Here is a 21535-nt window from a genome sequence, read left to right on the forward strand (position 1 = left end):
GTTGTTAATGTGATTCAGGCTTGAGAAAAATCTTTCCTCTAAATCAATGTTTTGAAATTATAAAAAACATAAGAAGTAGGCTACTCTTAAATGTTAAACTAGGCTATAATCCCATTGAGTGATAGCCTTTCACTATGAGATTTTTCCATTTTATTTGTTCAGTTTAAGGTTTGAGTGTGTTTACAGGATATTATCATTGTCAACCTGTTCTTTATTTCAAAACAATAACAACATTTTAGCCTCAAGATCATCCCACAAACATTCAAACTGCTTTCATTGACCTCAGCTTAAAAATATGCTTTGAGAAAATAAAGGCTGAAAATCTCCACGTTAGAGGCTGGGAAACTAATTCAGTAGCAGGGGAATGACATACTCCAAGTTACAGGAGAAGCTCATAGTAGAGCTCAGACTGCAAAGTCCTTAGTTTTTTTGCTGCAACTTTAGCACAGGGATAAAAAATCTTTGTTACTAGTTGTAGACATTATTTTATAGTGACTCTTAAATCAAGGCTATAGCAATTCTCTCCCATTTTTCTCTCTCTACTTTTAGTTTTGAGTCATGTCTTTTAGGCTTCACTTTGAACTCCAATATACCCAAATCATTGTGAAGTTCTGCCAAATTTATTAAAGCTGGAACTCTGGGGGTTTTTTTGATGATTTAAGTTTCTTTCCATGTCAGCTCAGTTGTACAGAAAATTCAATCCACACTTTATGTTTTTTGGAAATTGTAGCCAAAATTTCAGGTTGGAAAGAAAACCTAAAACTTCATAAAGAGTGTTTAATTTGATCGCAGGCTTTGTTATGAAAGTGCCAGATAGAGTGAAGTATTCAAATGTCTCCCAAAGAGATGAAGATTCTCACAAACTGTCCACCTTTTGTGACATTTCAGTGCTTGCACGACCACACACTATCTCACCACGCTGAACAGTCTTACACAAAACTCATCTCTGCTGTAGCTTCATTGACTGCTTACTTGATGGAAGACGGTGGTGATTTTCCACCAAAAGTCTTTGTCCTTTACTGATTCTCAGATCTTCCCTCTCTACACAGGGCAGCTACGTGAATGAATGCATTGCCACGGTTTACAACATGCTGCATTAAGCAGCGGTGGTTTGGGTTTTTTTAATATAGTTCAACAATTCAGGAGTTGTTACATGAGCAGTTATACGAGCTGTCCCTTGTACAGACAGCTGAGGGCATTACAACGTAAGCTGCTCCTTGTAATCAAAGCCCCTGCAACAGAACTGTATCAAGGTGCATCTGGGTACCTGGAGATAGAAAAGGCAAAAATAAATATAAAAATCTGTGCATTCTCAGAAGGTAGAGTTACTTGTAAGTCACTCATACCCTTAAACCACAGCATAAGAGATAACATATGCATCATATACTACTTTATAATAAGTTCCTATTTTTCTATTTCAGTATAGCCATATTTAATAGCTTGAACCTGCAGTTCTTAAACAGAAACATGCCTCACCACGTAACTCCACTGGTTTCAGTGTGACTGAACAGTACCTTGTTCCACAAGGGATGCCACTGAAACCACCAAGACAACTCCAGAAGAATTTGGCTGCAACAATTAAACGGAAGACGCATCTGCTTGTTCTAAACAAGACTTTAACCAGAAAACTCAATTGCTTGCCTTTTTGAAGTAAGTACAGCCAACTTTGTAGCAACTCCCAGAGTATATATTCTGCTTGCACTTAAAATTAATTCATAGCTTTGAATTGTTAATAAGGATTTTTGCTCAGGGAATCTTAAAAAAATGCTGAACCTTAAATTTTAATGTACTGAGGGTTCTTTCAAGTGGACTCAACAGTGTTATTTTCTAACTAGTCGTCTTTGACGTAAACAATTCCAATGAACTTCCTTTTAGGATACTTACAGAGCTGACCGAAGCAATCTCAAACCTATTAGCAGTTACTTTTGGGAACTTCTGGAGGACAGCAAAAACACTGAACAATGAAAGAAGGTCAAATGCAGTGCCTATCTTTTAACAAAGGGGGAGAGAGAGAATTGGGAAATTACAAACTAATTAATTAATCTCCAGCTTTGCAAATCTGATAGAGTAAACCTTGTGCTCTAATCAGACTGGTAATGCTTCTCCTGAAGACGTGGGTGTAATTCTGCAGGAATTACAGGAGATACGGATCAAGAGAAACCAAAAGAGGGGAACGAGAATGACCGAACACCCAGAAAGACTGACTGGTGAAGAAGAGTTTGGTAGCTGGACTGTTTAGGGTACAGAAGAGAGGTCCGAGGACACGGACGTGCTTGCAATCCCCTGAGGCTGATGCTGAGAGCAGAACGAACTGGCTGGGGAGTCTAGAAGGACAGGCCAAGGAGCAATGGCCTGCAACTGCAGCAAAGAAATTTCAAAGAAATTAGCTATTAGGAGCAACTTTCTAGATGTACAACTGGGGGAGCACTGCCAAGAGACCTCCTACGGAGGTCATGGAGTCTCCACCAGCTATTTTAACAATAGGTTAGCAACACATCTGTAATGACCTTGTCATATTTGACCCTTCTCAGAGGCAAGGGGAGGATGAGAACATCCTGGGATGGTCCTAAATTTCTTTTATCATCTTATTTAGAGAGCTATCCTTTTCCAGATGTAACTTTAAAATATAGCACTTTTTTCCCTTCAGAATGAATTTTTTTTTCTGCTGTACTTGTTTTTTTACTCTAAACCTAAAGTTCCAGTGAAATCATAGGCTGTCATGCCCTGCTGTCCTAGGCATGGCTACACATAGGCTTTACACTTACAAAGTTATTTTTAAAGGATATGGTTTTCAGTCAAACAGATGCCTTGATTTATCCCCAGGTACGAACTTCAGTTATACCAGTCTGGGTGATTCCCTTTCCTGTACAACAATAGTTATATTCATGTACAGTAATTTTATACTATGACAGTTGCATCCAGATTCAACTGTACCACTGGTATCTATTTAACTAGACATCAAAGACCATAAACCATACATGCAAAAGTTAGGAAATGGCAGAATGAGGGCTGCCTCCTTAACTTTACACAGTGATCTCACTGTATAAAGGTCTTTAATTACATGATGATACTTTTTGTTTTCTTCCAGAGAGCTCTTGCCTCAGTTGGCAGAACAGATAATATACTCAGGGATTTTAGCAGAGTGGTACAGTGAAGGGGATGGCTGGCTGGTTTCAGCTCAGACGAAAACGCAGAGAACTGGGTTCCATCTTTGCCTTTTCGACATGTTTCTGTGCGACAATGGCAAATTAGTGACACCTTCCTTTCTTAGGTGAGCTCTGATTTCTCAATTCACTGATCCCTGATTTGAGACACTGCAGTTTGGCCTGCAGAAATTTTAAGTGATCTCACTTGCAGCTGAAGTCAGTGAGAGATGTGCTTTGAAATGCAAAGTGACATGTAATGCTGAGAACTCTGAAAAATCAGGCTTTCAGTATCTCAAATACAGTGAACAGTTTTGACATGCACGTAATTTTCCTCTCAGTTTCTAATTTCTCCTAAAGCAAAAAATTATGGCATGCGCCTATAAATGTAACAGCACCATGACTTATATTTGAATATACAGGCTCGTATTTGGATACCTTCTAATAGCAGCTTCATATATCGTGTTAGCTTGCAAAACAGCTTCATCCAACACCAGAAAGAAAAGCAGTACACGATTCATACTAACACTCACTAGAAACAAAGTTTAAAACTGAAAACCTGTAATTGGAGTTATTCTATTATGTACATGTACATATTACGTACATGTTTGTTGATGCTGAATGAATAAAATAGCAATTCAGAATGAAGCTGAAACCGAAGAGCTGCTGGCGGACGATGCAACAGCACATGGCAGTGGCGGCTATGGTGTGACCGCTGCCTACCTGCATTTCATATTGTGTAACAAACCGGTACCTTTATCCTCCAGTGGTTTAATTTGGAGGATGACTTCCTGTATTTGCCAAGGACTCTGGTTTTCAGTTTTGGTTGCATAAATGGGCAAGACTGGAAATTTTGGTCACCTGCGAAAGGGTCTCTAGCCCAAAGGACTGAGAGCTCTGGTTACGTACATCTGAATGAATTCATATAGTACTACTGCTATTACTGTTGTAACCAAAACATAAAATTGAATTTAAAGTTTAAATCACATAGTACTGTCTTGTAGATAAATAGTCTCCCCCCCTTCAACTTCTCACCTACAAAATTCACCTTCCATTACTCTTGGTCTCTTATTTTGTCCATGAGTGTGAAAGCAACAGCACTCCGTTTTAAAGAAAGAGCTGCATATTTTTGAACTTCACATCACAGAAGGAAAAGGCTGTTCTGCTGTTATACTTTGGGACTGTAAACAACAGCCAAACAGACTGCTCTCAGTGGTCATCTTTTTTAAATGACGGTGACCATTACATTAAAAAGGCTGGTTACTTTGAAATGTTGTTCAGCCTGTTTTATTGGAGCCGACACAGAAGATGCAGGCAAAGCACCAGGCAAGTGGCACGGAATAAAAACAGTATCAAATCACTCCTAGTGATAGCACTGAGGGTGTAATTTAGTCTATTGACATACTGCAAAGAAAAAAGAGAAAGGAAAAACCTCCATAGCACCACATTAGGAATAGAAAATAGCTGCAAATATAAGAGGGAATAATTCTTGGGACAATATTTTGGATCATTAATAAAAGTGTTTTTAAAATCCTGATTATCGTGTGTCTCATGAGCTAATATGCACACTAGTTTTCAGAGATGCTCATTTACTTTAAATAATGGCTACAATAAAACTGAGCGGTGCCACGACATATTTTGTATGAGCTGGAAGTGGAGGTGCTTCAAGCAGTTTATACCACACCAAGGGGAAGGCCAGATTAAATGTTGCAAATGGAGAACAGTGCTACTGAAGTCAAAGGCACAGAGATCTGAATCCCGCGTTGAGATCGTTCACTAAACTGAAGGCCAGGCACACAGAGGCCACAGCATACTGGAACAGAGTCGAAGTATTTGGCCTCATGCTAAAATGATACAATAGGAAGACGCTACTCCTGATGGTGAGGGTCTCATGTATGGAGTCTCACATACAAGAAGGAAGGCAGAGCCTCTGGCACCTTTTGACTTACTAGCGTGACAAGGAGCAGAAACAACCTAAAAGCTCACATATTTTCATTTCGGTTCATTCCTTCTCATTAACTTACTTTTCTGGTTTTAGATCCCTGTAAATAATTCCAAGACCATGGAGGTGGTCTAATGCCAAGGCCAGCTCAGCTAAGTAGAACTTGACATCCTCTTCTGTAAACATCACCTAGACAGAAGGAAGAGAAGAACACGTCTATTTACTTGACAGTGGTGGGCTGGCTTGCATTAAACAGACATGGGGAAGGAATTGCCTAACTTGGGAATGCTGGAAGGACCATCATATCAGGTTCAATTTTCCGTAATTTGTCTGAGCTCAGATTAACAATTCTTACCAGATTCTCCTCATAAAACAAAACTTGATCTCTCGAGTACTTCTGTTCCTTAAAACATGCTGCTCTCATTTGTCTGTTTGATCTGTTTAGATGATGACATGTCGCAATAAGATGAATAAGGTTCTAGCTCCTTAGCCTTTGGAAATGAACGGCAAAATTCAATGTGTTCAGTGCAGCCCTTATTGCTTTCAAATCTCTTAATTTGCTAAAATCTTGGCATTTGGTTACCAAATTCCCACAAAATAATATGGGGTAACCTCTCTGGGGAAGTGAAATGCTTCTTATTTTAGAAACCAAAACACATTTCGTTCCCAAACATGAGCAGGGACTCAGAGATGGATTTAAACCCCCGTGCGTCGAGGGTTCAAGGAATCTCAGTGCAGATGCCCTAAGCAATGATGCACTGTCTAACATCCAGGGCCTGATGAGGTCTAAACTGAGGGCAGTTGTTTCCTTTCTATAGCTGATATGGCTACTACTCACACTGAAAGTTCTGTTTTAAGTGGGAAGAAACTCCTGCAATCGAAAAAACATTGAGCTCAGAAAAATTGAGCTAAGATGGCAAGAAACCCCTTTGGTTCAACTGTCATTATATCTCAGATGATATTAATTTCTCTTCAATTAAATTTCAGTATGTACAGCAATAATAATGCAGAAAGAGAGGCTGATATATTGCATACACAATTGTGAATACTATGTATGACAGAAGTAAAATGATTCAGCTCAATAAAAATTTACGTCATATGTAAATTTAAGTATCTACAGTAGAAGTTGCCGAGCTTATTTTTAAAATTAAGTCTCTGCTCTTGGAAAGGGGCAGCCACAATACTTGAGTGCTCTGAGAAGCTGCAGAAGGCTGAGAGCAAAAATAAAGGATTCAGAGAACAGATGTCACATAATTTAATTAAGAATATCGCTGCAAAGGCTAGAAAGAAAAAGGACACACAAGCAAAAATTCTGACTAAAAATTGAATTGGTCTCAACATAAAAATTGCATTAATTATCAAAATAAACTTAAATTATTTAGAAGGTTTAAAATAAATAATGTAGGCAAGAGATGAAATCAATAGAATCAGAGAAAATCTAATCTATACAGACACACCCAGCTAAAGTCAGACATCTCAGAAAGACAGAGCAAGAGACAAGCTTTGCACGCACACATGCTGTAGTATAGAGGGTCTGACGGAAAGTTCACTGAAATCAATACCGTTGTACCAAGTCCGTAATTAACAAATTGCAAGCAGTACAAGTTTTCCCATAAGGTCTTTCCTTGCGATACCTTGCCACTACTAAACAGCTGCAAAGTATAAGTAGACAAGAGCTGTAATCACTGAAAAAAGAATTATGTGTAAAAGGACTGTCAAGTTAAGAGGACTCATTCTTGATAGTATAAAGCAGAGAAATCAAGAGATTGCATTGGAAAAGCTTTGGAGAAAATCTGAATTTTTAAAGTAGTACAAAATCCGAGCTGTTGCCTTTCACTTTCACTTAGGGAACTTCGAGTTCCCTAACTGTGCAGAACGTATAGCTGCCCTCTGTAGGCAAGAATCACTTTTTCTCTCTTCTCCCATGACACCGGAGAGGCCCTTGCTAAGACAGCACGCTGTGTCACTGACAAAGCCTGATTTCATGGCAAACAGCAGAAGGATATTTTTATTTTCTTTAATCTTTTTCCACATATTAAAAATAACTGCTGCCATGTACTATGTACTTATATGAGTATCATTACTCGGCAGTGTAATTAACCTGTTGCTAATGTCTTCTCGCATTAGCAAACAAGCCTTAAAAGCAAATACTTGGGCTCCCAAGCTGTGGCACACACAGCAGCCTGCAGCATGTCACTGAACCAGGAATCAGATGGGAAAAAAAAAAGCTAGAGAACTTTTGAATGAAAGTACTGTTTTCACAGCTTTTTTAGTCCATCAGTAACTCCCCAAATCAAAAAGAGCAAACACAGCTTCCTCTCAAGATGGCATTTGAAAGGTCCCTCTTTTATCTTTAAAGATTGTGTGTTAGGTGGTTGCTGGCATCCCTGGCCCCTTCCCAGCCTGGAAAGAGGCCAAGGGCTGGGGACATCATGTTGGTGACAGAGAACGCCGGGGCACAGATGAGCCCCTGGGGGTGGCAAGGCTGCCTCGCTGGAGCCTCCCATACTGCAAGACTCTCTGAGGCTCAATGCAGGAGGATGCACTGCTTCAAGCAATGCAGAGAGCTGGCTTGAACAGGCATTTGGAGATGCAGGCAAGTGCTAAATGAACCTAGAAAACCTGCTGCTGCCGCTCTCTGTGGGCATTAGCGAGACTCAAGTTTGGGCCTTTTCCTAGCTGCCTTTTTCTCCTGCAGCAGCACCTCCCTGGGGCAGAAGCTGCGGAGGACAGGGAAGGATGGGAGCCCAGGAGGTGATGGAAGCAGCAGCTGCCCCCAGGCAGGCAGGAGGAGAGCCGGCGAGGGGTGTGACAGCCAACCTCCAAGCCCTGGGGCGACGCGTGGCCTGCAACCTGCTCCCAGCAGCTGCTGCAGGAGACGGCTCTTTCCCCGCTGGCCGGCTGATGGCCTGCTGTCTGCATGCTTGCTGCAGGGGTCGGGCCCTGACCTGCGGCCATCTCTTCTTTCTGCTGGCAGCGGTTGTGATTTTCCAGCAGTTCTCTGCCCATGTCCTGGGCAAAATGTACGGAGGATTGGTTTCTCAGACTGTTTCTCATCACATCCAAGATATATTCTGCGAACTATGAGTCTGGGGCTATTTTGCTATGGGAATGGCGTAGTAGTGGTGCAGTTTTCTCCAACAGTGATGCTTACATGCTACCTGCTGCAGTACCTATGGCATAATTCAAATACAATTCTTAAGAACACACTTAAAGATGCAAGCTGATACAGCTCTATTACATATACATAGCAGGACTATTCCCAAGGCCATTTTTCATTCCCACCAACTTCATCTGAGTTCTGGAAATCAGGACAGTCTTTCATTTCTAAAGTTAAAATCTATCAGCTTACCTCTTTGGAGAGTCTTGTGAAAAGGTCCCCTCCCCGCAGGAAATCTAGTATTAGATACAACTTTCCCTCTGTTTGAAATGCTGCATTAGAAAAGGATGGAGATGTTGGAAGTTTGAATCAAGATAAAGTCTCCAAATAATTAATCTTGTTGACTAGCAGTGTATCATTCATGCCGTTATCTTCCCTGTCATCTCAGCACTTTGAGAACAGAAAAATTTAATTTTCTATAGAACTAAGCAATTGAGCTTAAACTACGGGAAAAAATGGTATCAGCTGAGAGACAACGACGCATTACTAATACATTCTTTTCCTTGCTAAGCACCTATGAATTAATATTGCTTTCCATTGCACAAAATACAGGAGTCACTGAGGGAGAGGCATAGAGAGAAACTCCCAGGTTTGTGTGAGGGGAGAGCCCGCACTATTCAAAATGTGGGGCTCCTTCGGGATCTGGTGAGGTGGAGGAAGGCAACTCCAGCAAGACACCACATTCATATACACACATATGCAAATTTGGACTGATGCTGATTATTAAAAATAGTTTTTATTTAGATTCTCTGGTTTTCTAAATTATACCTGACAGCAGGTGAGGGGGTTGGCAGATGTATACTCACCAGCTACCCCACCAGCACAATCTATCACGTTAGACTTCATGACAAATGTACTTGGATGGAGGAATGGCTAAAACCTACTTATACTGAAATTCTCCTTTAGCACAAATGAAGAATTTCACACAGGTAGCCTCTATGATTTTGTTAGAGACAGAGTCATAAGTAGGCAGGGGGTATCTGTACGAAATTATAACACATCTAGTTACAATTCCCCAACCAATTTAAGAACAAACATGAATTATATTTTATTATAGTTACCATAATGAAGCTTGACTATGAAAGGATGATTCACTTCTGCCAAAATATCTCTCTCCATTTTTGATCGTACCCGATCCCGAACTATAAAGAAAGAACAATAAGAACAGTGACATATTAAGAGGCAGCACGGTCACTGGATACAGTACTGGAATGAGGTTCAGGCAATTTGGATTCTGCTTCTTACTTTGCTGATGGCTTGTGGTGTGACCTTTGGCAAATCATGCCACTCTCTGGTGTCCCCTTTTTCTGCCTGTCTTGTCTATGCAAGGAGTGAGCTCTTCAGGAAGGCACCCTGTCCTCCTCTGTAGAGAACTGCCCTAACTAAAAGGACTACAGTATTACAAACAACAGGAATGTGATTATGCTTTGCAAAAGACAATGTTAATGTGAAAATTAAAACTATATAAAATTAATAACTTTATCTCATTTGAGATTAAACAGAATGTACCAGTCCCAGAGCTTGTCGGGTTAACCTTGTGCAAATTAACTTTTTGTATTGTGCTGATGCTAGCAGCGTTTATGAGATATCACTGAATAGCACTCTCTGGAAGCGATTTATATGAAATATTTTTAGCTTCCAATAAACCACCCAAACAATCAGTAATAAAGAAAAAAGGCTGATTAAAAATAGTAAAAAACTATTTTTACATGTAGAGATAAATTATTGTGTGATAGCAGTGAGAAAAAAACTTTTAGTGGTTGAGATGAATAGAGAGTAAGAGAAAAAATAGTTACAGAGGTGAGCTCGGTTCAAACTAATAAAAACTGACGCTGAAGATTTCATAGCAAAAACATTTAGCAGAATGTTCAGACACTGAGGAGGATTCAAGTCCCCACATTATCAGCTCTTGATCTTACAGATTCATTTTTCAGTCAATCACAATTTTACTAATTCCATAACGAAAGCATTGAAATTTTCTTCTTTCTCTGCGTTACACAATGCCAATATACTTTTCAGCTGAAAGCATCTACAAGGAATGTTATGAGACTATTTTAGGTGGTAAAGCCTGAGATCTCAGTGAGATTCTGTCATCCCCTGCATGTGTTGTGGATCTGCTGAGAAGCCGAGTACTCTCAGCATCCAAGTAATGACCGTGCCATGATGAAACCACATATTCTGTTGCTGTACTTCAAAAATTGATGCACAGAACTAGGTCCAAAACAGCTGATCTGAAAACCATAAATAGGAGTGGAGGGACACTTTGATTTCTTGCTATTTTGATGCTTTACTTGGGTCAATAGCGATGTAAGCTTTACTAGCTCGCTCAACCCGAGCTACCTTGTGGGTAAAAATCAAGACAAAGGGAATCTCAGAATCTTAATCTTACCTCATGAGTAAAAATCACACATCACACACTCACAAAATGTTTAGCCTACGTGAAGGCAGCGTATTTTTCATGCTGTAGATCAGCGATGCTCCCAGGCAGGAATTCTTGTTGGACAGGTGGGTGTTGCTGAACACTCTATGTGGGATATTTCCCATTAATTTCCCATTAAGCTTGGTTAGATAGCCTAATAAAGTACTTCTCTGCACTGAGAACAGGCTGGCAGAACGGCAGCACGCCCTCCTGTCTCCATCCTTTCGACCTCTGAACAGGTAAAGGCACAGCTGTCTGGCCAGGCGCTGTGCCGAAGCCCGCTGCGCTGTGCCCTGCTCACTGCTGTGGTGATTACAGGCTGTGGACCTGTCAGGCCGCCACGTCACCCTCCTCCCCACACGTATACAGCATGCCTGGAGGCACAGAGACATTAAAGAAAAGGCTGTGTCACTACAGAAAACACCTCATTCTCCAGAGCCAAGGCCCCGTAACTGCTCTGAACCGAGTCTCCTCCAAAGCTGCTCTAATCACCACCTTCACAGTGGCTGCCAAAAAAGACCACTGGAACCTGCAATCAGGATTACAGCTTGGCACGTGAGTTGGTGACCTGCCCTGCCCATCTTCCAGCACCAAACACCGCCTGATTTAAACGCTTTGAGGGCAGGAGGTACATAGGCCCAGAATTTTATGCAGCCCTACCACCAAAGAACGTATTAATCATATTCTCTAGAAAGGCAAATCCACTTGCTTTCTCCCACTTTATTTTTCTTACCCTATTACTTCCATATGCCTGCCCTGTGCCTGATTTTAACCTCCAAAGTAGCCTCCCTAGAGGCATCTACCTGCTTGCACCAGCTTATGTACCACAGGACACTGTCAGAGTTAGTTATTGTACCGTATGCTGCACATCCATTGTCATGATATTCAATAAATATGCAAGGTTAAATACCTTCTCCTTTGTGGTTTATTATTGATTCTGTCATAGCAGGAGGGAAGATTTATTTTGCCTTATTCCAGATACACCTAGGAATTCTCCTGCTCTTCCACCCTCTTGTATTTTTGGGACTGGGACAACGTGGGTCTGAAATGCATAGGAAGGGTTTTAAGAAGAGATGGCACTTTGACATAACATTTCAACAGCATGAGGCTCTGTCTCTGTCTGACTCCTCTGTCATCATCCAGGTATGGTGAGTGGGAAAGTGCCTCTCCTGCACTTCGGAGATTTTTTCCAGTATTCAGTGGTCCCAGTCTGCTCTGCTGAGGGAGTCTTCGTTCTAGTTCTTACATCCTGGCAGTCAGATAATTAGATTAATTTGCTCAAGCACGATCTGAATTAGTTCTGGCTGCTTATTCAGCTTGCTAGATCCTGGCTACAGAGGGACTCCTCCAGCAGTACAGGGAGAGATGGACAGGGTCTGATTAGCTGCTGCAGTGCCAGAGATGATGAGGCCTGAACATGAAAGATACTTGCTTCTACACAGGTGACCAAGCAAACATGCATGTCTTTGCTTAGTCTTATTTGGAGATCAGTGAACATCTACCACCATGAATTCCTCCACTCATTTCCAAAATGACTGGATCACTGACAAGGACCTATTTCTATGGATTCCTTTCTGAGTGAATCCCTTTTCTCTGATGGTCTTATCAAAGAGCTGCAAAACCAGCACTGGAGCTCAGTAGCCTCAGGGAAGATGACTGAGCGGCTCAGTTCAGCACGGCTCAGCACAGGGCTGGGCTCTCCCGGCACAGGTTCCTGCCCGGTGCTGTGGAACAGCCTCTCCTACCCACCCCTTGGTAATGACAAGGGGGGTACACCAAAGGCACAGAGGAAAGTGCAAATAACTCCGCTCCCCCATCCTCATTTTGATCACTTGCAGGGGTCTCAGTGCAGCGCACAGAGTGGGGAACCAGGTGGCTTGGGCAGGTAATACTTACACCAGATGTTTATAATTAAAATGCTCATTGGAAATAGCACTCACCTGCTAAACTCTTGCCCTTTCTACCCAGTATTGAATTTGGTTTGAAAGGTGGGGTTTGCCACTTATCTTTAAATTATATGTCAGACAAAGGCAGAGAGCGTAACCCGGAGCAATGAGCACACAGTTATGAAGATTGTTTGCATGATCTTGGACAAATTAGCTATCCCTGAAATAATCCCTGGTGTCATGAGACAGAAGAGATCAGACTGGTGGAGCCTGTAACAGCAGAGGAAGCACCTGCTACCCTGAAATAAAAACAGTTCCCATTTCCAGGTATTAATGTGATATAAAAGAGAAGGGGAGGCAGCTGAGGATACATGCAAATAAATAGAGCTTATCCACTTCAGTCTGTCTAGCTCTGAACATCAAAGAGGAGGATGTTACTGCTTACTTTATTTAACACTGAATGCTTAAGGAGAGGATTTTATTTAAGGAATGAATTTTTACTTCTTGGGCTGTTTTAATTTTAATAACCATGAAGTACAGAAGGGAAAGGGCAAAAGGGAAAAGTATATTCAGAGCATCTTCCAAGGAGAGAAAAAAAGTTCCTTCGCAATAACGGACTAGCTGTGTATTTTCTGAATAAGAAAATTAAACCATAATCCTGCTTCCCTCTCTGAAGGTCTCATGATATCAACTTTGGTTGAGATTTAAATATGGAAATAAAAATTAAATTTCAGCCAATGAACTTCTTGTCCATATGTCTCACTTAAAAACTAAGAGTCAGTGCATCTTTAAGCTATGTACACTGTCAAATAATGATGATCCAGGGACATCCCTTGATGTACATGCAGTGACATCATATCAGTTTAGCAGCATGTTGAGCCAACCCAAGGAGAACTTTAATTAGCGAAACTATGGCCTACAGGAGTTGTAAAGGGAGAATTTATAGAAGAGACACTAATTTATTCACTGTAATACTGATTAAAATTTATAGCTAATTCACCATAAGGGGAAAGTAACTTGTCATACACCTAGTGGCTGAATAGCTGAGCTGAAGTCACAGCTCTGTGAAGTTAAACACTGTTCAGTCACTGGTTTCAGTGGAGGCAGAGTGTTGCTTCTGGGATCTCTTTGGCCAAAGAATAACTTCCAAACATTTTTATCTAATAGTACCCTTCTCACTGCTGCCCAAAGTAATTCTTAGTTCTACCAGAAGAAAATTATCCTGAAGCTCTCTTCTAAATTTGTGTGTAATACTTTGCTGGTCTTTTCTCTGTCTTCAGACTTACCTGGAGTAAAAGTTGATGTTTCTACTTCAAAAGAAGTAATTTTCAATTTAACTTGCAGTGCAGTTTTGGTTTTTGCATATAGATTTGGCGTTACAAGCTTGTATAAGCTAACACATGCATCAAACTTAAATTGGTATTAATTCAATTTTCAAGTGTCAAATAAAAATGAAATAGCTTTTCCTTCTGCCTTCCTCCCTGGGCGGAAACCCCCCTGGTGCCCCGCACCACGCTTCTCTTGGTGCCAACTGGATCCTGTCAGGGTACGGACACTTTAAGTTAGTGCTCCTGTGACCGATACCATTTTTCACTTATGGCTTTCCTCTTTAAAAGGTTTTTGTAGAGAAAGATCCAGCAAGGGAGCGCATCTTACAGACATCTTAACGGACTGCCTTAGCTAAGGGCACTGAGCTGCAAATCAGCCTTGATAAACAGCAAAATCCTCAATGCAGTGAAACCTGTCTTGGGCTCACCCACAGGAGGAACCGCGGCATGGTGCATCAGGGCTAAGAGACAGGAGCCGAGACGTATGTCTACGAGGAAGACCAGTGCGGAGCAAGGGAGAGCATCTGCCTCCATCCTGCCTGCTTTGGGGATCAGCAACAGCGCAGGGAGCCAGGCTTTGGCTGCCCCTGCAGATGGTGTGGAGACGTATGCGATACGTTCCGACTTCCTCCATAGGTGCCGAACTTGGGTGTTGCTCTCACCTCTGTTGGTCAACAGCACGGGGAGCCAGAGTCTCATGGGTGAAATATTTTCTGTACACGTTAGCTGAGGTCCAGCACAATTCTGCTTTGCTCATGACCACAGTCGTTTGCCTGTTCATGCACTGTGAACGTCTCTGACTTACCAATGCAGCCTTGCAAATACAAGCAAAGCACTTGGATGCTCCGATACACTTGTAGAAATATTTAAATGACTTCTAGCCTAAATCCTGTTTTAAAAGGGGGATGGAGATAGATTTTGTGAGCTCTGCAAGCTATCCAAAGCTGAAGAACAGTTCTACCACTCTTCAGTAGCACTAAAGTGGTAACTCTTATTTTTTGTAAGTTGTTGTTAGGTGCATAGATCCTTTTATAACTCTAGTCCCAGTGTGAATACCTGCCGGCTGCCTTGAGGCACAGGAGCCTGGTCCCTCCCCAGAGCCCTCTGGAGGTGGCTCAGGGCAGGACCTGGTGCTCTGGTTGCCTCTCTGAGTGGGCCAGTCTCTCTCCACTGATTTTGGAGGCAACCTTCTTGGTGTCACCAGGCTGAAATTGGCATTTGAACACTTAATATTTTTTTTTGGAACTAGGAATGGGTTGTCAGACAATGGGTTTAGTGCCTCAGTGACTTGTCCTTATGGCCTTTTGTCCTTTTTGACAATTTTTCCTGAAGTGCTGCTTAATCCCTTGGACCTGCAACACCAGGGAGAGAAACCCCCTGCGTGTCTGACACCAGCAACTGCCCCTTACAGAAAGCTATTCTCGTGGGAAGATACACACAGAAAATACACAAATAATATCAAAGGTTTCACAACCTGCTCAGAGATGTTTGGCAAAAAGCATTATTGATTAGAAATGATTTGCCCGTCCCTACCTTTCAAAATGACCTTTCGGTAAGAAATGTCCCTGCTCAGCCAGGAGCGGAGCACTAATTAATTAACAAAGCAAGAAAAGAGTGAGTTAGAAACTATGTTAACTTAATTAAATCACCATCAAAAAATATTGGTAGCAGGAGAAATAAATCAGTGAATAAAAGGATGGATTTAAATTTCATCCATTACCCTCCTCACTTCCCTAAAACTCAGCACCGTACCTCAAGTGGAACAAAAGCAAAATATAACTCAGACTCAGGAACATGCAACTCAATTTCAAATTCTTCACGTAGCACTGGAACATACGAGTGATACAGAAAATGGAATATATACATAAAACTATGTGCAACATCCTTTTCAATTCTATTTCTGTTATTTTCATCTGGTTTTAATGCTGGCTATTGTAGACAAAAGCAGAGAGCTAGATTCTAATTTCAAATCCACACTGTGTACATCTGGAAGACAAAGTACTTGTGTGGTGACTAATTACCCAAGACATGGAGAAGTACAGGCTTTCCAAAAAAGATCATAATCTAGCTTCAATGGCTCTGCTTGGAAATACTATTTGCATTACTGTGTTTCTGCTTCATACAGTATTATACTCAAATCTTCTAAAGAGCAGCCTTTCACGTTGTACCTAATCAGCGGAGCATTATTACAACACAAAGAAAAATAGAAAAGTGTCCTGTTGACACCTGAATGTAGAAGTATACCAATAATGTCACGTAGGGATTTTATGCACATTTGTTTTGAAATGCATGTAATTTCATGAAGGTTATTTTTCTGGAAGAAAGATCCTCTATGCCCCCAAATATGGAAACTTTTAGAGATGGGGAAAGAGCCATTAAAAACAGAACTTTACCACTCAGCCCTAGCGCTGCTGCGGCAAAGGAAAAAACCAGATTTACAGAGCAGGAGACGCTACTTTGTAGAAGGGCACTCTGAAAAATCAATACAAACACAGACTAGTTTTTAGGAGTCCAGGGTCTGGAGGAGGTCATTTTATCTCCCTCTCCCCTGCTTTTTTTTCCCCTTTTACATGAAACAACACTTTGGCTTTAAAGAAATCAAAGGCTTTCCTTTGGTTTAGTTTTTTTTTTTTAAAGTAGCTTGGATGCTTCAATGTTGAGATTTGGAATGACAGACGTCTCTAAATTAATCCTAAACTTTTAATATTGAGCTTCCATTTATATTATTTATCACCTATTTGTTATTCTCTCAAAATGTTTGGAAAAGTTAATTAAATCTCACAATAGCCCTCTGAAGTACCTCTGCTCAATTTTCCAGCAAGGAGAATGAAAGGACAGATTGATGAAGTCTAAAGCTAAAAAAGAAAAAAAATCATATGGGAGTTGTCAGGAGCAAACTCAGGTTTCTAGGATGTACTAACCCTGCTGAAAACAAATCCCCAGAGCGGTAACCTGAGCTCTCCCCACGTTTTCCTGACACCCCTGCCCGCTGAGGAGCAGCCTGCAGAGGCTGCAGTGGGTCTGAGCTCTGCGGGTGCTGCTCGGTGGGCTCCCTCCTGCCCGGCAGAGCCTCTGGCGGCTGCGACCTCCCGCTTTTTCCCCACTGGGACACCAACTTGGATCTCCCTCCCTGGCCAAAAAATCCCACAGACGCTGCAGGAGCTTAAGCGCGTTTTAGATTTTTGGCTGAAATTAGCCAGTGGGTTCAACCCTGTCATTAGAGAAGTACTGACCGACAGACAGCGGGATGATCGTATAAACCTCATGTCCTTATGCAGAGGTGAAATTTCGATTTTTGTGTATGTTTAAACAGAACTGGACCAACTGAATATACACAGATGTGCTTGTGCACAGCTCCCAGGTGAACCCATTCTCCCCCCAAGGTCTGTGAGCTGCAGATGTGCAATGACATCCAATAATCCAAATCCTATGGTGATGTACAACACCAACAAAGTCAGAATTACACCCCTTACAATCGCATTAATCAGTTCTAACTAACATCGTTAAAACCAAACCGAATAAACGGCTTGATGAAGAGCAGAGAAAGCTGCCATTTGCTAGCATGGAACTTCCTCCAAAAAGCCAAAACCTGCAGCTGGAAATACATCTGTCCACGATTTGTGCAAAACTGAAAGCCTTTGACACCTCTGCATAGCTGCACCTGGGTCATTTTCTTTTAATGTAAAGCAGATGCTTTATTTAAATTTATTTACCTTAGTGGATGCGATATCCTGTCAAATGATCCATGAAGCGATATATTTGTTTCTTGAATTCTACTGTAACGTAGTCCTATTTTTTACTATATTTGCTTCAGTTGAACAGATGTATAATTATTATTATTACTATTGCAGGCAATAGCAACGATTTCAATATTAACTCTTACTGACAGGAATTAATTACCTATGCTCTAGGAATAGGCATAATTTCAAAATGACAAACGAATAAGAGGGCTGGCCTTAGAATTCAGAGGTCCCAGTAAACGCTATTCATCAGTAGCTCTGGAAATTACGATGACCTGAAGGGAGAAACTGGTGGCTGTTTCATATAGTTTTGCAATAAAGAAAAGTTGCTTAAAACAGTTATGAGACAGTTGGCCTTTTTTCGCCTCACAAATTAGATATTTAAAATTTAGTTCCACCCTACAAGAATCCAACAGAGAAAAGATATACAGGTACATACAGTCCTCAATCCTACTCTTAAATAGACTCCAAAGAGGACTTAATTTTCTCCATGAAACTTCTCTGGTATCTCCTGTCAGTCTCCAATTCCCTTGTAGCTACTGCCCTGCTGCAGCACTGGCTAACTCGCATGCAGCTGCGCAGGAGAGGCAGCACCAAGCCTAATGTTTCCTACCCATGGGGCATTTCAGTATTAACTGAGCGTTCGCCTTGTGTTTGCTATTGGGATGTTGCTAAGTCAACAGGCACAACGAAGAAATTGTTTTTCTCTTGTCCTTCTTGAGATGGAGATGATCCAGACATCCAGGAACTGCTGGGTCTCTCAGGGTAATGAGTTTCACTGCTTGCCTTTTAAGCTTGAAGCCCAGTGTAGTTTAATCAACTGTTGCTTCTCTTTGCTCTTAAAACACACCTGCTTTGTGGGTTTTACAGGCAGGGCTGAATAAAGTTTGCGGATTACTTTACTCTGGAAGTGTGAAAACTGTCTGTGCTTTGGTATTCACCACAAATATGTTCTGCAGCGTATCATCAAAGGCAAAAATACAGCTTTTATGATTGAAAAGTATTGGGAGTAACCACTGGCTCAGCGGTGAAAATGCAAAGACATTTCCTCTTACGCCAGTCTTCTACAAAAAAAATATTGCCCCCTTTATTTAATCTCTCTGGGCCTAAAAAGCCAGTTGTACTGAAAGGGAAGTTTCTTCTCCTTCAGGACCTTTGAGCAACTACTAATTCACTTGCAAAGCCTGGCAGAGCTGGACGGGGGTGAGGGTGGTGCTGGAGCTCCCCTGGGAGCTCCTTGGGACACTAACTCAGGGCAAAGCGCCCCTGCATGAGAGTGATTTAAAGCCCGCCCGAGTCCCTTCTGTTTTGTTATATGAGCCCCTGCTATTTTGTTTAATGGCACAGTATGGAACCTTCTGCCTGGTCCAGTTGGGATGTTTATGGACAAGACCAACAATCTTTTATATAATATTAAGTGCAAATTCCTGGAAGGATCGGAAATGTGGTATTATCCCTCTGTGGAGAATGTATGCACTGGGATGCTGTCATTTGTCACCAGGGCAGTTTTGCTCATAGGCTGAACTAATCCTGGTAAAAGTTTTCTGTAGAGCTGCTTGAAACTTGGAATTTTGGACATTTTCAAAGATGTTCTTGCTGTGGCTTTTGTTCTGAATTGGAACAAAAAGCCTAAATTCAGCAAGTTTTGCCAAAACTAAAGTGTGAAAAATTGTTTTGGGTGCATCAAGTACTGTTTTGTTAACGGTTTTAATTTATTTTTGATCTATTATTTCTTAAACACTAATTATAACATAAAACTATAAAGTAATTTTTTAAAACGTATACAATCAAACCAAAGTATTCTGCTGAAATGCTTACTATCAATGTTTTTTCAAGCGAAATTTCACTCAACGGTCCTGTTCTTGTGGATAGACACTCTACCAGAAAAGGTACGCTGAATCTTTTATCAATCGTAATGCACATTCAGAAGAAGATGGAATAATAAAAAAGAGGATTTATAAGTGCTTCAGGAAAAATATGTTCACTGAGCCCATCAGGAATTTTAAAACAAAAAAACCCAACCCCATGTCTTCTAAATGTAGGGTAATCATACAAAAATACGAAGTAATGTTTTTGTGATTGGCCTAATTGGAGAGCAGTTTGACAGCTTACTTCTCATACGGGTAACGCAAGGCTGTGGCTGGACAGTGAGAGGTGCATTTCTCAGAAGGGAGGGTTTGGATGGATCGGTCACGGAGCACGAGGCAAATGTTAACATTCACCCCGAGCTACGCAGCAGCCCTGGCCACGACTGCACTAGGCTGACTTCTCACTCTAAACACTTCTTCCATTAGGCTGCTTAGATGTGGTAAACACAGAGCCAATCTAATCTGACTTGCTCTAACAAAATGTTTTGGATGAGCATTTTAGCTACTAAATTCCAAATATTTTGATTTGTATAATGAGTGACTAGTACATTTAAGGCATCACTGAGGAAGCTGGGATAGTGGCTTATCATCCAAAACCAAGGACGCTCAGTTGATTTAGGAGATATGAAGCCCTGAGACAGCTTCTATTTGTAAACCTCGTCCAGCATGGTTTATCAGGTTGCTTGCAACCCAGCCCTCCGAGATACTTGCACATAAAATAGATGGGAATTTAGAACTCAAATATTTCAAGTAAATTGTGGCATTTAATGTCAACATTCAGGCAAACCAAACCTTTGCTTTGCCCAGGCCCTGACATGCTACGCAGACATGCTTAATATAGCTCCATTGATATGTTTGTCTCATAAAAATAACTGAGCAACTGCGAGACGGCTGTCTGTCACTGAAGAAGCCTCCAGTCCCATCAGAAAGTAGGGTGTGAAGTCAAGGCAAGGTTATTTCCTAAATTAGAGCATAAGGAAAAGCCTGGTCTTGTGTCGTTACCGACACACTGACTAAAGCGTTGCAACCAGCAAGCCTTGGCCACACAAACAACAAGAAAAAAAGGCTGATCTATCTAGTGTTTTCTGCTGCGAGGAGAGAAACACAGTGCTCAGACAGTCGCAAATTATTTTTCAGCCTGGACTCCGTTACCGTATAGGGAGCCTTGTGGAAGATATGACTAAGTTCAGAGAGTCTCTGGGTGAAATCATGGCCCTAAAAGAGTCAGTAGTAAAACTGCTGTTGACAGTAATAGGATCTCACCATCTCCATCTCAGTCCCTGTATACAGTTCTGAAAATATACATAGCTGCTTGAACTCTAAAAGAATACCTAACTGAAAAGGAAATCTTCCTTTTTCCTATGTCACTGGGTAACTGCCAAGAGCTAAACATAAACCGTACTAAGCAATGACTAAAGGGAGACAGGAGGAGAGCAGATAAATATTTAAAGGATATAAACATGAAGGACAGAGAAGAATTATTTATCAAAATAAAACGAAAGAAAGGAATATAAATAGGAGGAGGTAAGCGAAACAGAAAAAGAGGAAATGTAGGCTGTGTCAGGCAAACCGTAACCAGCTGAACCCCTATGGAGCAGAGTGAAGGGTTGGAATTGGACCCTCATCACTTGACACATTTTAAAATAAAACTGACACATTTTAAAATAAAACTGAACAGAAAAAGATAAAGAATGATTTAGTAAGAAACCAGCCTGCCCTGGCTGCACATCTTTCACTATGTGCTACTGTGCTGCAGTGACTCCACCTCAATAAAGCACACTTTTTAAAAAAAAAATCTAGATTTCACTACTGTGCACAAGTGTTTGGGAGACTGACTGAAACAGAGCAGTCATTTGTAGCAGGATTAATGCCTGTAACACTATGTTAGAATATTCCAGCAAAGTGAAAAAAAAATCAGAAACTAAAAATTCGTGTTGGGAAGGGACTTGAAAACCCTGTGAAGAATAACCATGAGCAGTTTAGCTTCCACACAGTGCTTTTAATTCTGAGATCTCAAATAGCCTTACCGAGAGCCTTGGATCACTACAG

General features: G+C 41.2%; 2 protein-coding genes across 2 annotated transcripts in view; both read right to left on the reverse strand.

Moving 5' to 3' along the window:
* MPC1 (mitochondrial pyruvate carrier 1) overlaps window positions 1-21535 on the reverse strand; it is a 546410-nt gene that overhangs the window by 101745 nt on the left and 423130 nt on the right. The gene's annotated exons all lie outside the window — the stretch shown is intronic.
* RPS6KA2 (ribosomal protein S6 kinase A2) overlaps window positions 1-21535 on the reverse strand; it is a 176066-nt gene that overhangs the window by 64314 nt on the left and 90217 nt on the right. Inside the window, exons 4-6 of the mRNA XM_076333972.1 lie at window positions 9307-9387; window positions 8438-8517; window positions 5168-5274 (exon numbers count right to left, since the gene is read on the reverse strand). Of these exons, the coding sequence (XP_076190087.1) occupies window positions 5168-5274; window positions 8438-8517; window positions 9307-9387 (268 nt within the window). The remainder of the gene's footprint in view (window positions 1-5167; window positions 5275-8437; window positions 8518-9306; window positions 9388-21535) is intronic.

Source organism: Aptenodytes patagonicus, chromosome 3 (assembly GCF_965638725.1).
Source record: "Aptenodytes patagonicus chromosome 3, bAptPat1.pri.cur, whole genome shotgun sequence".
NCBI lineage: Eukaryota > Metazoa > Chordata > Aves > Sphenisciformes > Spheniscidae > Aptenodytes > Aptenodytes patagonicus.